Genomic DNA, 16,004 nt, shown 5'->3' on the forward strand with positions numbered 1-16,004 from the left:
CTGGCTAGTTTTTTTTTTTTTTTTTTTTAAAGCAGAGATGAGATTTCACTGCATGGCCAGGCTGGTCTCAAACTCCTGAGCTCAAGCAATCCTCCTGCCTCAGCCTCCTAAAGTGTTGGGATTACAGGCATGAGTCACCATGCCCAGTCTTGTCTGGCTTCAAATTCAGATATGTGTCTATGTGTTTCTGCATCAGATACTGAAGCTGTGGCAGTTTATCTGTAGAAGCAGGTTGCCAATAACAATAAAATTAGACTTATAGGGTTGTTTGGAGGGTTAAAAGAAGGGGTCCCTATACTTACCACAATACTTGGCATTCAGGAAGTACTCAGAAAAGATAAACTATTATTATTACTTATATAAGTTATATATATATATATATAAACATAGGCTTCTTACCAAAGGACAGTGGTAACATGAGGTTGCACATGCATGATACATACAGCTATAAAAAGAATGTGAGGGGAAAGAAAGAAAAGAAGGAATGACTGCTTTTCATAGCCAGTTCTGAAAGCCCCTGTCCCACGTAATTTTCCAGTATTCTCTCAAGAAGGGCAATTAAATAAAACTCTTGCCAGGTACAGTGGCTCTCACCTGTAATTCCAGCTACTTGAGAGGCTGAGGTGGGAGGATCACTTGAGGCCAGGAGTTCAAGACTGGCCTGGACAATATAGGAGACCCTGTCTCTAAAAAGATGGAAAAAAAAAATTAGCTGAACGTGGTGGTGTACACCTGTAGTCCCAGCTACTTGGGAGGCTGAGGCTGGAGGATCATTTGAGCCCAGGAGTTTGAGGCTGCAGTGAGCCATGATTATGCCACTGTATTCCAGCTTGGGTGACAGAGCAAGACTATGTGAAGGAAAAGAAAAAAGAGGAGAAGAGAGAAGGAAAAGAAAGAGAAGAAAAAGAAAAGAAACAAAGACAGGAAGAAAGAGGAGAGAGAGAGAGCGAAAACTCTGGTGTGGGAGGAGGTAAAATGCTTAAAGGCCCAATAGAGAGTCCACCCCTACACGTGGCTTCAGCGAATCCATGACACCATGGATTCACTGGAGAAGTGACACAGGCTTATCTTCTCCCTTGACCCACCAGCTTCTGAGGTAGAAAGAAATTTGAGCTGTCCCAGCCATCCACTCATCCATTGAATATGTATTAGGTGTCTTTTGTGTGTGCCAGTCATTGTTCTAAGTCCAGAGATACAGCAGTGGACAGAGAAGACCAAAACAAAACATCAAACAAACAAAATCTTATCCCCTCATAGAGCTACATCCTACTGGATGGAAGTAAATAGACACTAAAAATGAGTAAGACTTGTGGAATGCCTAACAGTGATAAATGCTACGGAGAAAAATGAAGGAGGGAAATGTTTTAGGGATGATTAGGATGGGTTGCAATTTTAAATAGGATGGTTGGGTAAGGTCTCACTGAGCAGGTGACATTTGAGTAAAGACCAGAAAGAAGTGCAGAAGAGACCCCCGTAGAAGGAAGAGCAAGTGCAGGGACCCAGAAGTAGTAGTGCGAACAGCATGGAGGGCAGCAGGGCTGGCGGGAGTGGTCTAGACCAGTGGTCCTCACAGGGCCATTTTGCTCCCTGCAGGGTACATCTGGCCATGTCTGGAAACATTTTGCGTTGTCACAACTGGGATGGGAGTGTGCACTATGAGGGTCAGGGATGCTGTTCAACATCCGACAATGCACGGGACAGTCTCCATGTTCTCCAAAGAATGATCCTTCCCAAAACGTCAAGAGCGCCAAGGTTGAGAAGCTCAAATCTAGACTTAGGAAGAGTTGTAGGAAATGATGTCAGAGAGATAACAAGAAGTGCGGGGGGATGGAGGAGGGGGTATGGAGAGGGAGATCACCAAGAGCCCTGTAGGCATCCTAAGGATCTTAGCTTTTTACTGTAGGCCTGATGGGAAGCCACTGGTTGTTGGCAGTGTTTAGCTGGTGGAAATTCCAAGTCATAGGGAGAGGAATACCAGGTGGTCATTGATCTTGGTCCCAGGCGCTGACTCCCTCTGACTTCCTCTGGGAGGGGCCTCACTTCAGGGGCTGGAAAGTATAAGACAGTATAAGACATAAAAATGATTTTTAGTCATTAAGCAGGACTTCATCATCAGGTAAAATCACAGCTTTGCTAGGAGATCGTTAATCTTGATTCTGTGAGAATCAAGATTCTCCCTTAATTACTAGGAACAATGCATAGTCTGGAGTTGATCACAACAGAGGAGTCAACGTTGCATTTCACCCATGTTTCCTTAAGGCTGGTTGAAGTGCAAGGTTAGTGTTTGGATGTAAACTTTGCCTTCTAGGAATTTTTTTTGGACGGAGTCTCACTGTGTCACCCAGGCTGGAGTACAATGGCACAATCTCGGCTCATTGTAACCTCTGCCTCCTGGGTTCAAGCAATTCTCCTGTCTCAGCTTCCCAGGTATATGCAACTACAGGTGGTCGCCACCACGCCCAGCTAATTTTTATATTTTAAGTAGAGATGGGGTTTCATTTCATCATGTTAGCCAGGCTGATCTCAAACTCCTGACCTCAAGTCATCTACCTGCCTCAGCCTCCCAAAGTGCTGGGATTACAGATGAGAGTCGCCTTCTAAGAATTTTTGATGTAATGAAGGACAGGAGAGTAGAGAAAGATTAACCCCCAGATTGATACTGCCAACATTCATGGAGCACCTGCTGAGATTAGAGGGGGAATGAATGTAAGCAGGTAAGGAAGAGAGGACGTGCTAGGAGGAGATGGCATATGCACACATCCCACCATTTGGTGACATAAGTGCAGTTACAGAGGGGGCCACTGGGCAAAAGGACTGGCTCAGCCATGGCAGCCAGAGGCACAGAAGAGGTGGCGTTTAGGCTTTGGAGGATAAAAGAGTGCAGGTAGTGAAATTATGAGGGAAAGGCATCCAAGCAAAGGGCAGACAGCCAGTGTTCTCAGGAGCTCACCTCTGCAGATTTCTGGACCACATCCTTCTAGATTCTTTTATATATATATATATATACACACACACACACACACATATGTATGTATATGTTTCCTTTATGTATATGTACATATAATTTTTATATATGTATATATATTCTTTATATACACTATGTGTGTGTGTGTGTGTGTATATATATGTGTGGTCTGGCTCTGTCGCCTAGGCTGGAGTGTAATAGTACTAACTTGGCTCACTGCACCTCCTGGGCTCAAGTGATCCTTCCACCTCAGCCTCCCGGCTAGCTGGGACTACAGGCATGTGCCACCATGCCTGGCTAATTTTTGCATTTTTTTGGTAGATATGGGGTTTCTCCATGTTGACCAGGCTGATCTCGAACTCCTGGGCTCAAGCAATCCCCTGGCCTCAGCCTCCCAAAGTGCTGGGATTACAGATATGATCCACTGCACCCAGCCTTACATTCTTGTAGATTATCATTCAGAAGACCTGGATCCCATCCAAGAATCTGCATGTTACACAGCTCCTGGGACCTGCAAACCAGGTGTTTCTCTGCACCTTGCAAAGCCCTGCTCCAGGAAATGGAAGGCAGGGTTCAGGCATCTATCCTGGTGTGGTGCTTCCAAGAGAAAGGTGTCCAAATGCTGCTGCTTTGAAAGGCAAAAACCAGGGGTGGCTGGCCTGCCAGGCATGGCCACATGAAGTCAGTGGTTCTCTGACTTGAGTGGCCTATCACTGGGGAAGCTTGTTAAACATATATCTGGGTCACACAATAGACACTGCCTCAGTCTTCTGGGGTGATCTGTTTGGGACCCCACCAGGTGACTCACTGGCCCTCTAGCCTATCTATAACTGAGACACATTTTGACCATACTGAGCTCCCCTCTAGCCCCTAGAATCTTAAAAACACTAAGAGCCCCACGCAGTGTCCCATCTATTTAATCACAATAGCTGCTTTTTATTGAGCATTTACTGAGTCCTAAACTCTGTGCTAAACACTTTACATTTATAAGTCTCACAACAGGCTGGGTGTAGTAGCTCATGCCTGTAATCCCAACACTTTGAGGCTGAGGCGGGAGGATCACTTGAAGCCAGGAGTTTGAGACCATCCTGGACAGCAAAGCAAGACCCCCATCTCTACAAAAAAGAACAACAAAAACAAAAGAAAAAGTCTCACAACAACTGGCAAAGGAGGAAGGTTTGTTGTTGTTGTTGTTGTTGTTTTGAGATGGGGTCTCTCTCTGTTGCCAGGCTGGAGTGCTGTGGCATGATCTTGGCTCACTGCCACCTCCGACTCCCTGGTTCAAGCGATTCTCCTGCCTCAGCCTCCCAAGTAGCTGGGATTACAGGCATGCGTCACTATGCCCAGCTAATTTTTGTATTTTTAGTAGAGACAGGGTTTCACCATGTTGGCCAGGATGGTCTCGAACTCCTGACCTCGTGATTCGCCCCCCTCAGCCTCCCAAAGTGTTGGGATTACAGGCATAAGCCACCGCGCCCCATCAAGGAGGAAGAGTTATATAAGGAAACTGAGACACAGCAATCATTGGTAGAGCTGGGACACAGACCTAGGCTTGCCTGACCCCAAACTCAAGCTCTTCAGCAGTTTCCGGCACCACCTCCCTTCGGACGCCCTGCTGTGCTTTCTGCTGCTAGTCCCTACAGCTAGATTACAAACTACTTGGGGCAAAAGTTGGATCTTAGGCTGCTTGTGTTCCTCAGACAGAATTTTATTGAAATAACTGGGGTTTCTTCTCAGTCATGAGAGCTCTTTCTGGACCTTTCTCCCTGGTCTGCAGATTCCCAACTCCCTTAAACAGTATCTTTCTCTTCCAGAGGGGAGCTCCGTGAGCTCCCAGGGTTTTTTTTGTTTTGTTTTGTTTTTGTTGTTGTTTGTTTGTTTGTTTGGGACAGAGTTTCTGTCTGTCGCCCAGGCTGGAGTGCAGTGGTGTGATCTTGGCTCATTGCAACCTCTGCCTCCCAGGTTCAAGCAATTCTCATGCCTTGGCCTCTCGAATAGCTGGGATTAGAGGTGCCTGCCACCACCGTGCCCAGCTAATTTTCTTTTTTTCTTTTTCAGTAGAGATGGTGTTTCACCATGTTGCCTAGGCTGGTCTCAAAGTCCTGGGCTCAAGTAATCCACCCAAAGTGCTGGGGTTACAGGTGTGAGCCACTGTGCCTGGCATTCTTCTTTTATTTATTTATTTATTTCCTAACCCACTAGGCAATCAAGGACTTTCTTTAAAGAGATGGGGTCTTGCATTCACCCAGGCTGAAGTGCAGTGGCATGATCATAGCTTACCACAGCCTCGAATTCCCAGACTTAGGCCATCTCCCTGAGTAACTGGGACCACAGGTATGCACCACCATGCCCAGCTAAGTTATTTTTTTATTATTTTTTTTAGAGACAAGGTCTCACTATGGACCAGACATTACCCAGTCTGGTCTTGAACTCCTGGCCTCAAGCAGTCCTCCCGTCTTAGCCTTGCAAAGTGCTGAGATTACAGGCATGAACCACTGCACCCTGCTAGCACCCAGGGTTCTAAGCCCCCTGCCCTGTGGAGCTTATTAGAAAGGCCTTGTATTTGAGTTCTCAACTTTACCTTCTTTTTGACATGTTCTTTCTTCCCAGACTGTGAGGTCCTGGAAGTAGTAAGGCTGGCTTCTTACCATCTGTCTTCCCTAAAGCAGCACATAGTAGGCTCAATAAATTCAAGGAGGGCTGATTTATATGCATTCAGATCTCAGACTTCTGTGAATATAAACCAAGGACCATAATTTTTTTCTCTAAATTACATTCATTGGTGTTTAATTTATTGAGCATCTACTGTGTGCCAGGCACTGGTGCAGGTACTAGGAATTCTGTGGTAAACAAGGTAAATGAGTTCCCTGCTCTCTAGGGCTTCCTTCTAGTGGGGAAGACATAGAAGCTCTTAGCAAAGCCAGCTTCTGTGGTGGCTGGGGAAGATGGAGAACAATTAGAACTGGAGGCCAGAGGGGCCTCTCTGAGAAGGCGTCATCTGAACTGACAACGGATTGATCAAAATGAGCCAGCTGTGTCTGAATCAGGGAAAGGGCATTCCAATCCTGAGACCAGGACCACTGTGGCCTGTTTGAGGATTCACAGACGCTACAATGGCTGGAATTTAGCGGGCAAGAGAGAGGTCAGAGATGAGCTAGGAGATGTTGGCAAGGCCAGATTATGCAGGGCCTTCCTCACAGACCATGGTGAAGAGATTAGAGTTGGTTCTAACCGAGATGGGAAATCAGTGGAGGGTTTTATGCAGGGTGATGATGAAAGATCCCCAGCTGGTTGGAGAATGGACTGTAGGGAGGACAGAGTGGAAGGAGAGACCAGTTAGGAAATTACTGCCATGGTCGTGGTGACAGGTGATGGGGTCTTGGACAAAGATCATAGAAAAGGAAGCTGAGAGATGTAGACAGACAAGACCTTCAGATGTAGTGGATGTGGCAGGGGTGGGGCATGAGGGAAAGAGGAATCACGAAGGACACCCTGGTTTGGATTAGGTAGATGGGGGTGTCATTTTTTGAGATGGGGAAGATAGAGGAAGAACAGGTTTGGGTGGCAAAATCAAGCATTCTGGTGTACTCCTGGGTCAAATAATGTCCTCGAAAGATGGCACGTGTGAATATATGACCTCACACGGCAAATCTGATTAAGTCAAGAATTTTGAGATGGGAAATTATCCTGGAGGGCTCAATGTGAACACAAGGGGCCTTATAAATGAAAAAGGGAGGCAGGAGAGTCAGTGTGCTTCTATGTGAGAAGGAATCAACCCACCATCACTTTGAACTGGCTTTGAAGGTGAAGGAAGGGAACCCCGAGGTGAGGAATTAAGCCATCCTCTAGGAACTGGGAAAGGTAAAAAAATGGTTTCTCCCATCGAGACTCTGAAAGGGACACAATCTTGCTGATACCTTGCTTTTAGCCCAGATAAAACCCAATTAGGACTTCTTACCTCTAGAACTGTGAAATCATGCATTTGTGTGGTTTTAAGCCACTAAGTTTGTGGTCATTTGTTACAGAAGCAATAGGAAATGGACACATTGGCCTTAAGGACATCCAGGTGGAAAGACAGGTGGGCAGCAGGCAGGCTGTACTGGCCAGATCCCAGGGTAGAGGCTGGCACTGGAACCCTTGGAGCATTCAGCCTACAGTTGGAACTTAAATCTGAGAGGTTTCGAATCACCTCAGGGCCCAGAGTGAGCTGCAGGGCCGGTGATTAATTCCTGTCCTCTCTGCCTGATAACAGGCAAACTTTGGCAGCCGGCCTTCCTCTCCTAAGTAGAGAATCTTTAGCTTGGCCCAAGGCACTTGGGTGGGGCCTGAGCTGGACGGGCCTGCTCCTGAGTGAAAGTCCAAAGACCCTGTCACCCTGAAGGACACTCCCATCAGGCTATCTCGGATGCCTCCAGGCTAGGTGGGGAGGAAAATGTGAGAGGGACTGGAAATGTTTATTATGTTTGTTTAGCTCCTACTAAGTCCCAAGCACCAAAAAGGAGACTTTTTATCTGTGGTTTTAAACCTTGCAATAACCCTGGCAGGGAGCTGTAAGCCCCATTTATGAATAGGTAAACTGAGGGTCAGAGGGATCCAATTACTTCTTTACAATAACACCAGCAGGATGGCTGGCACAGTGGCTCATGGCTGTAATCCCAGCACTTTGGGAGGTTAAGTCAAGCAGATTGCCTGAGCTCAGGAGTTCAAGACCAGCCTGGGCAACATGGCAAAATCCCGTCTTTACAAAAAATACAAAAATTAGCTGGGCATGGTGGTGTGCGCTTGTAGTTCCAGCTACTCAAAGAGGCTGAGGTAGGAGGATGGCTTGAGCCCAGGAGGTGGAGGTTGCAGTGAGCCGAGACTACACCACTGCACTAGAGCCTGGGCGATAGAGCCAGACCTTGTCTCAAATAAAAAACAAAAAGTAAAAAATAAAAATAACGAAATAATGCCTGCAGGGAACTGAAGATCCAGGAGTCCACCAAGTTTGAATGAACTTTAGATGTCCCCAGCGTGCTGCTCTTTCTGCCATGCCCCTCATCTTGGCTGAGGACTATTTGAGAGTGTTTTTTTGTTTGTTTGTTTGTTTTTTAACCAAAATAGCAACAATGCCTTCCATTCATTGACCTTTTCCGCTTTACCTGAGCTGCACATTTAGTCTTCACACCAACCTCATTGTTAGTTTTTTGGGTTTTTTTTCATTGTACAGATGTAGATGCTGTGGCTCAAAGGATTAATTAATTTGCTTAAGATAATGCAACATGAGAAAAGCAGATCAGGACCGAATACCAGAACAACGATTTTGCTTGAAATAACACCACTACTAATAATTGTCTCTCTGCACCTCCTGGCTTATTTCTCTGCACCTCCTGGCTTGTTTCTCTGCACCTCCTGACTTATTTCTCTACTCCCACACCTTCCCTGCTGACTCTGGTCAAGGTGCTGTGAACATACAAATAGTGCCTGATACACTAGGGCCTTGGCATCGGCCATGGGAGTGAGAGGGAGAAAATAATTTAAGAGGCTTTGTAGTTGATTTCAACAAGGTAAGGCAATGCCAATGAAGCATCTTGCAGGAATCCCTCCCTGATTGCTTCAGTCCACAGCGCTCTTACCTTTCTCTATACACTTACAATCTGTTTCACTTACTTCCTAGCAGACCTCGCAGAAACCATTATTTCATATGATATGTTTCCCCCATAGAATATAAGCTCCTTAAGGGAAGAGATTTTTGTTTGGTTTTACAATGCTGAATTCCAAGTGCCTAGGCAGGACCTGGCAGGTCGTAAACACAAGAAGTATTGGTTGGATGAATATATACTTCTTGCAACCCACAGGGACTGACGTTTGTCTGGGCCAGGCCCTGCCCTGGCTTCCAGGGATGCAGAAGTGAACCGAATAACTTCCTGACCTCTGAGCTTATGGGGGAGACATGCATACCTGCGTATTCACAACAGATTTCGTAACACATAACCAAAGTAAAAAGGTGGCCACTAGAAGGGGATTGGACCTGCTTGTTGGAAGGGTGCAAATGGAAACTAGAGAGGTGATTGTTTCAGACATTCCCAGTGGGACAGGTGGCTGTGAGCCTGTGATGAACTGAGAGGCACCACTGAGTAAAAGTTAAGAGGACAGGCTCTGGAGCCCAACTGTCTGGGCTGAATCTTTCTCTACCAATTACTGGTTGTGTGATGTCGTACCGGTGATATATTATTGAGATAAACGCATATTTCAAGACTCACTGCAGAGATTCCAAACCAGCAAGTCTGGGCTGGCTACAAATCTGCTTTGTTGTTTTACAAACATGTCATGGTTTATTGCAGAGGGTCTACAGACCATGCCTTGAAAAACTCTGGTCATCAGGGAGAAAGGGTCGTGCTAACCAGCAAACTGGAATGTCACACTGTGTGTCATTGACATTTTTCAGTGTGAAATCACAAACTGTCATTCAGGGTTAGACTTTATACTACCCAGTAAGTGTCATGGAGGAGGCTTCAGGACAGCTGGGGAATTCAACAGGCCTGGTCTCTACCAGGTCCTCCCAGGACACTCACCAGCAGCAGATTTCAAGGCATTCTGCCTTCACTTTAGGCCTGGGGTGAACCTGCAGGAGGCTCTCTGCAAATATTCATTGATCAACTGATAGCTTTTCTAGCCAAGCACCAGCTGCCTAGCCTCAGTCCCACGCAGAGGTTCTGGAAGGACTGCAGGAACCCCAGAGAGGGCTAGGGTACAATGAGGGCACAAGAGGTGGTACCCAGCTCTGATGTCTTCATGTCTTGACTTGAGCTAGGACTTCACACCCAGGACCCCAGAGAAACTAGATGGAAAGAAGGTCATGGGAGATGTGAGGGCTCAGAGCCTGCAATCTCTGGACAAACTCCATCTCTTTGAGCCTCAGATGAAATGCAAGGCCTTAGTGTTACAGATCGTTCTTCATTTGTTCATTCCATTAACATTTCAGCCTCTGTCATGTGCCAGGCTAGGCTAGGGAGACCATGGTGACACAGGTCTCTGTACTCAGTGAGCTTATACTCCAGAGAGGGATCAGACAATAAGGTAATATACATTAATTAATATCAGAGAGTAATGAGAGGAAGACCATAGTCCAGGAGCAGCTATGGCTCATGGCTGTAATCCCAACACTTTGGGAGGCCAAAGCAGGTAGATCGCTGAGTCCAAGGGTTTGAGACCAGCCTGGGCAATATGGTGAAACCCTATCTCACACACACACACACACACACACACACACACAAAATTAGCCAGGCATGGTGACACACTCCTTTAGTCCCAGCTACTCAGGAGGCTGAGGTAGGAGGACTGATTGAGCCCAGAGGTTCAAGGCTACTGTGAGCCAAGATCACATCCCTGCATTCCAGCTTGGGTGACAGAGTGAGACTCTATCTCGAGGGGGAAAAAAAAGAGAGAGAGAGAGAGAGGAAGAACATAAAAGGGTAATGGAGCTGGTCATGGTGGCTCATGCTTACAGTTCCAGCTACTTATCCAACCCATGGCCCATGGGCTGCATGAAGCCCAGGACAGCTTTGAACATGGCCCAACACAAATTCATAAACTTTCTTAAAAATTATGAGATTTTTGCCAGGCACAGTGGCTAACGCCTGTAATCCCAGCACTTTGGGAGGCTGAGGCAGGTGGATCACTTGAGGTCAGGAGTTCAAGACCAGCCTGACCAGCATGGTGAAATCCCATCTCTACTAAAAATTAGGTGGCATGGTGGTGCATGCCTGTAATCCCAGCTACTAGGGAAACTGAGGCAGGAGAATCACTTGAACCTGGGAGGCAGAGGTTGCAGTGAGCCAAGATCATGCCATTGCACTCCAGCCTAGGCAACAAGAGCGAAACTCCATCTCAAAAAAAAAAAGAGTTTTTTGTGATTTTCTTTCTTTCTTTCTTTTTTTAGTTCATCAGCTATCATTAGTGTTAGTGTATTTTATGTGTGGCCCAAGGCAATTCTTCTTCCAGTGTGGTCCAGGGAAGCCAAAAGATTAGACACCCCTGCTCTACAGTGTTCTTAACAAGAGATCATCTAGCCTCTGGGTGGCCGTCTGCACTGTCTGAGGGCTCATGACTGTGACCTCAGAGACTCTTTAAATGATGAAATCATGGCCATAACTATGGCAAACCTCAATGGAGAATGTCATGCTAACCATAACCTTGTCTCACCTGAGCTGCACAATCACTTCTCAGGTAGGTGCTCCTACTGTATTAGGGGCATTTTACTAATTGGGATGCTAAGACTTAGAGAGTTGAGGCAAGTTGCTCAACTCACTTATTTGTTAGGCGGCAGAACAGGGATTCTAATCCAGGGCGAACTCTAGAGTGCTGGACTCTTAAATGACACATGGCGTTGTTGATCTAATGGAGTTTGGTACCCCGTATCCCCCATCCTACTTTTCTCTAATGCAGGAACTCTTGGATCTGGAGGTCACAGCCTCCCCTTAGACTGTAAAAGAGTGCCTGCTGGGCACTGGTCCCATGCTGAGGGCGCCCCTCTGGCATATCCTCTGAGCATGGGATTGCTGAGAGCTACAGTCTGGGGGTGGTGAGCCAGATCAGCACAGATCACAGATGGAAACCATCCTTCTAGGTAACTCCTTCTAGAAGGAAGAGTTCCTGGTCCAGAACTGTGTTCTGTTCCCAACTTGCCTCCAGTCTGCCTGCTCCATGACCACAGACGTCTGCTTGAGTCAGCCCTGGGCCTGTGTGGGGGCGGCCCCTGGGCTTCCGCAACATCCTGTGTTCTGCCTTCTGCATACCTATTTTCCATTTCCAGGGAATCCCTCCCATCAGGGTTGGTTTTTACACTCTGGACCCGCCCACAGAACAATTGCAATGTCTCCCTCAGAGGCTCCTGGAGTCATTCCTGCATTACACAATCTCCAGTCTCCAGGGTCTGGCAGGAGCTGCCTTTCTTTCTCTCTCCTGAAAGACTCCAAGTTCTGCTCCTCCTTCAGTTCACACTGGCAAGATCTTCTCTTCCAAAGAGCCTCACTGCTGTCCCCACTTCCCTGAGCTCCTGTTCCCTCATGCTGACTGAGCCACTGGAGGGGACATCCGCCATGTTTGTCTTCCAGCATCCCTTCCCCTCCTTCCTCTGTGAACTGCACTCCTTTTCTTCTGGGAATAACCCCTCCTCCACTTTCTGAGACTAGTTGGGGCTGCCACTCACACAGTACCTTTTCTCTTGGCCAGGGTGGTTGGTCCAGGGTTAGGCATGTGACCCAAAGCAGGCCAATCACAAGCCTTCCCTGGGATTTTTTTTATATGGAGCATATGGAGAAAAAAAGAAAAACTCTTTGGTTTGGGTTTGCTAAGCTGGCTTGATGGAAGCCAGGCTGGAGCTACCTGCATTCCTGCTTCTCTTCCCCTTTCTAGATAGAGGCTACCTATCTGAAGTGGGAGAAAGTGAAGCCAATACACAGAGAGAAGCAGAGAAAATAAGGAAGTGATCTGCTCATTATTTCAGTTTTTAGAGACCTTGACACCAGCCCCACCTCAACTAAGGAGTCAGTTTATTTATTTACTTACTTATTATTTACTTACTGGCTACATTTACTCGAACTAGCTTGAATTTGGTTTCGATCACTTGCAATTAAGAGTCCAAACATGTCTTCCTGGGCTTGGACCTAGTTCACAACAACCTGGCTAAACGCACCAAGAAAGTTGGAATCATCAGTAAATATGGGACCCACTATGGGGCCTCCCTCCAGAAAATGGTGAAGAAAATTGAAATCAGCCAGCACACCAAGTACATTTGCTCTTTCTCTGGCAAAAACAAGATGAAGAATTGAGTTGTGAAGATCTGACACTGTGGTTCCTGCATGAAGACAGTACCTAGCAGTGCCTGGACCTACAATACCACTTCCAAAGCCAGGGTAAAGTCTGCCATCAGAAGACTGAAGGAATTGCAAGACCAGTAGAGGCTCCTCTACTCTTTGAGACATCACTGCCCTATAATAAATGGGTTAATTTATTGAACGAAATTGATTTGGCTTGTTACTTTATTAGACATTCTGATGTTTGCATTATGTCACTACTGATGTATTGGAGAAGCGTGCTGAGATGGATTCTTGTAATTCAGTCCCTTTTTTAAGTAGTCAGATGATAAAATATGGCATAAGAATATAAGCCTTCCAAGTTAGGTATGTGTATTAGGTTTGTATAAGTCTGTTCTTGCCAGTTTGACTTTGAGGTACACTGGAACAAACTGCAAACTTTAGTCTTTAAATTACAGTTAATATTAAAAAAAAAAATCTTTCTAGTCTGGGCGCGGTGGCTCATGCCTGTAATCCCAGCATTTTGGGCGGCCGAGGCAGATGGATTACTTGGGGCCAGGAGTTCAAGACCAGCCTGACCAACATAAAGAAATCCCATATCTACTAAAAATACAAAAATTAGTCAGGCATGGTGGTGCACTGTAATCCCAGCTACTTGGGAGACACAGGCACGAGAATTGCTTGAACCTGGGAGGCGGAGGTTGCAGTGAGCTGAGATTGTGCCACTGCACTCCAGCCTGGGTGACAGAGTGAGACTCTGTCTCTAAAAAAAAAAAGTGAGGTGCTCCAAGATGGCCGAATAGGAACAGCTCCAGTCTGCAGCTCCCAGCATGATCAACGCAGAAGATGGGTGACTTCTGCATTTCCAACTGAGGTACCTGGTTAATCTCATTGGGACTGGTTGGACAGTGGGTGCAGCCCACAGAGGGTAAGCTGAAGCAGGGCAGGGCGTTGCCTCACCCAGGAAGCACAAGGAGTCAGGGGATTTCCCTTTCCCAGCCAAGGAAAGCCGTGACAGACTGTACCTGGAAAAATGGGGCACTCCTGCCCAAATACTGCACTTTTCCCAAGGTCTTAGCAGCTGGCAGACAAGGTGATTCTCTCCTGTACCTGGCTCAGCAGGTCACACACCTGTGGAGCCTTGCTCACTGCTAGCACAGAAGTCTGAGATCAATCTGCGAGGGGGAAGCCTGGCTGCAGGAGGGGCGACAGCCATTGCTGAGACTTGCGTAGGTAAACAAAGCAGCTGGGAAGCTCAAACTGGGCAGAGCCCACCACAGCTCAACAAGGCCTACTGCCTCTAGACTCCACCTCTGTGGGCAGGATATAGCCAAACAAAAGGCAGCAGACAACTTCTGCAGACTTAAATTGTCCCTGTCTGACAGCTCTGAAGAGAGCACTGGTTCTCCCAGCATGGCATTTGAGATCTGAGAATGGACAGACTGTCTCTGCAAGTGGGTCTCTGACCCCCGTGTAGCCTAACTGGGAGACACTTCCCAGTAGGGGCTGACCGACACCTCATATATGTGGCTGCCCCTCTGGGACAAAGCTTCCAGAGGAAGGATCAGGCAGCAATATTTGCTGTTCTGCAATATTTGCTGTTCTGCAGCCTCTGCTGGTGATCCAGTGTCTGGAGCGGACCTCCAGCAAACTGCAACAGACCTGCAGCTGAGGGACCTGACCGTTAGAAGGAAAACTAATAAACAGAAAGGAATAGCATCAACATCAACAAAAAGGTCATCTACACCAAAACCCCATTTGTAGGTCACTAATATCAAAGACCAGAGGTAGATAAAACCACAAAGATGGCGAGAAACTAGAGCAGAAAAGCTGAAAATTCTAAAAATCAGAGTGTCTCTTCTCCTCCAAAGGATTGCAGCTCCTCCCCGAGCAACGGAGCAAAGCTGGATGGAGAATGACTTTAACGAGTTGACAGAAGTAGGCTTCAGAAGGTTGGTAATAACAAACTTCCCTGAGCTAAAGGAGGATGTTCAAACCCATAACAAGGAAGCTAAAAACCTTGAAAAAAGATTAGACAAATGGCTAAGTAGAATAAACAGTATGCAGAAGACCTTAAATGACCTGATGGAGCTGAAAACCATGGCATGAGAATTTCGTGATACATACAAAAGCTTCAATAGCTGACTCAATCAAGTAGAAGAAAGGGTATCAGTGACTGAAGATCAAATTAATGAAATAAAGTGAGAAGACAAGGTTAGAGAAAAAGAATAAAAGAAACAAAGAAAGTCTCCAAGAAATACGGGACTATGTGAAAAGACCAAATCTACGTTTGATTGGTGTACCTGAAAGTGATGGGGAGACTGGAATCAAGTTGGAAAACACTTTTCCGGATATTATCCAGGAGAACTTCCCCAACCTAGCAAGGCAGGCCAACATTCAAATTCAGGAAATACAGAGAACACCATAAAGATACTCCTCGAGAAGAGCAACCCAAAGACACTTAATTGTCAGATTCACCAAGGTTGAAATGAAGGAAAAAGTGTTAAGGGCAGCCAGAGAGAAAGGTCAAGTTACCCACAAAGGGAAACCCATCAGACTAACAGCAGATCTCTCGGCAGAAACTACAAACCAGAAGAGAGTGGGGGCCAATAGTCAACATTCTTAAAGAAAATAATATTCAACCCAGAATTTCATAGCCAGCTAAACTAAGCTTCATAAGTGAAGGAGAAATGAAATCCTTTACAGACAAGCAAATGCTGAAAGATTTTGTCACCACCAGGCCTGCCTTACAAGAGCTCCCGAAGGAAACACTAAATATGGAAAGAAACAACTAGTACCAACCACTGCAAAAACATCCCAAATGGTAAAGACAATCGATGCTATGAAGAAACTGCATCAATTAATGGGCAAAATAACCAGCAAACATCATAATGACAGCATCAAATTCACACATAATATTAACCTTAAATGTAAATGGGCTAAATGCCCCAATTAAAAGACACAGACTGGAAAATTGGATAGAGTCAAGACCCATCAGTGTGCTGTATTCAGGAGACCCATCTCACATACAAAGACATACACATAGGCTCAAAATAAAGGGATAGAGGAAGATCTACCAAGCAAATGGAAAGCAAAAAAAAAGCAGGGGTTGCAATCCTGGTCTCCGATAAAACAGACTTTAAACCAACAAAGATCAAAAGAGACAAAGAAGGCCATTACATAATGGTAAAGGGATCAATTCAACAAGAAGAGCTAACTATCCTAAATATATATGCACCCAA

General features: G+C 46.1%; 1 protein-coding gene across 1 annotated transcript in view; it reads right to left on the minus strand.

The window, feature by feature from the left end:
• Positions 1–16,004, minus strand: part of DUSP5 (dual specificity phosphatase 5) — a 58,151-nt gene that overhangs the window by 28,059 nt on the left and 14,088 nt on the right. Inside the window, exons 4-5 of the mRNA XM_011927926.1 lie at positions 3,406–3,512; positions 1,899–2,048 (exon numbers count right to left, since the gene is read on the minus strand). Of these exons, the coding sequence (XP_011783316.1) occupies positions 1,899–2,048; positions 3,406–3,512 (257 nt within the window). The remainder of the gene's footprint in view (positions 1–1,898; positions 2,049–3,405; positions 3,513–16,004) is intronic.

The sequence above is a fragment of the Colobus angolensis genome, unplaced genomic scaffold, assembly GCF_000951035.1.
Source record: "Colobus angolensis palliatus isolate OR3802 unplaced genomic scaffold, Cang.pa_1.0 Scaffold75, whole genome shotgun sequence".
Taxonomy (NCBI): Eukaryota; Metazoa; Chordata; class Mammalia; order Primates; family Cercopithecidae; genus Colobus; species Colobus angolensis.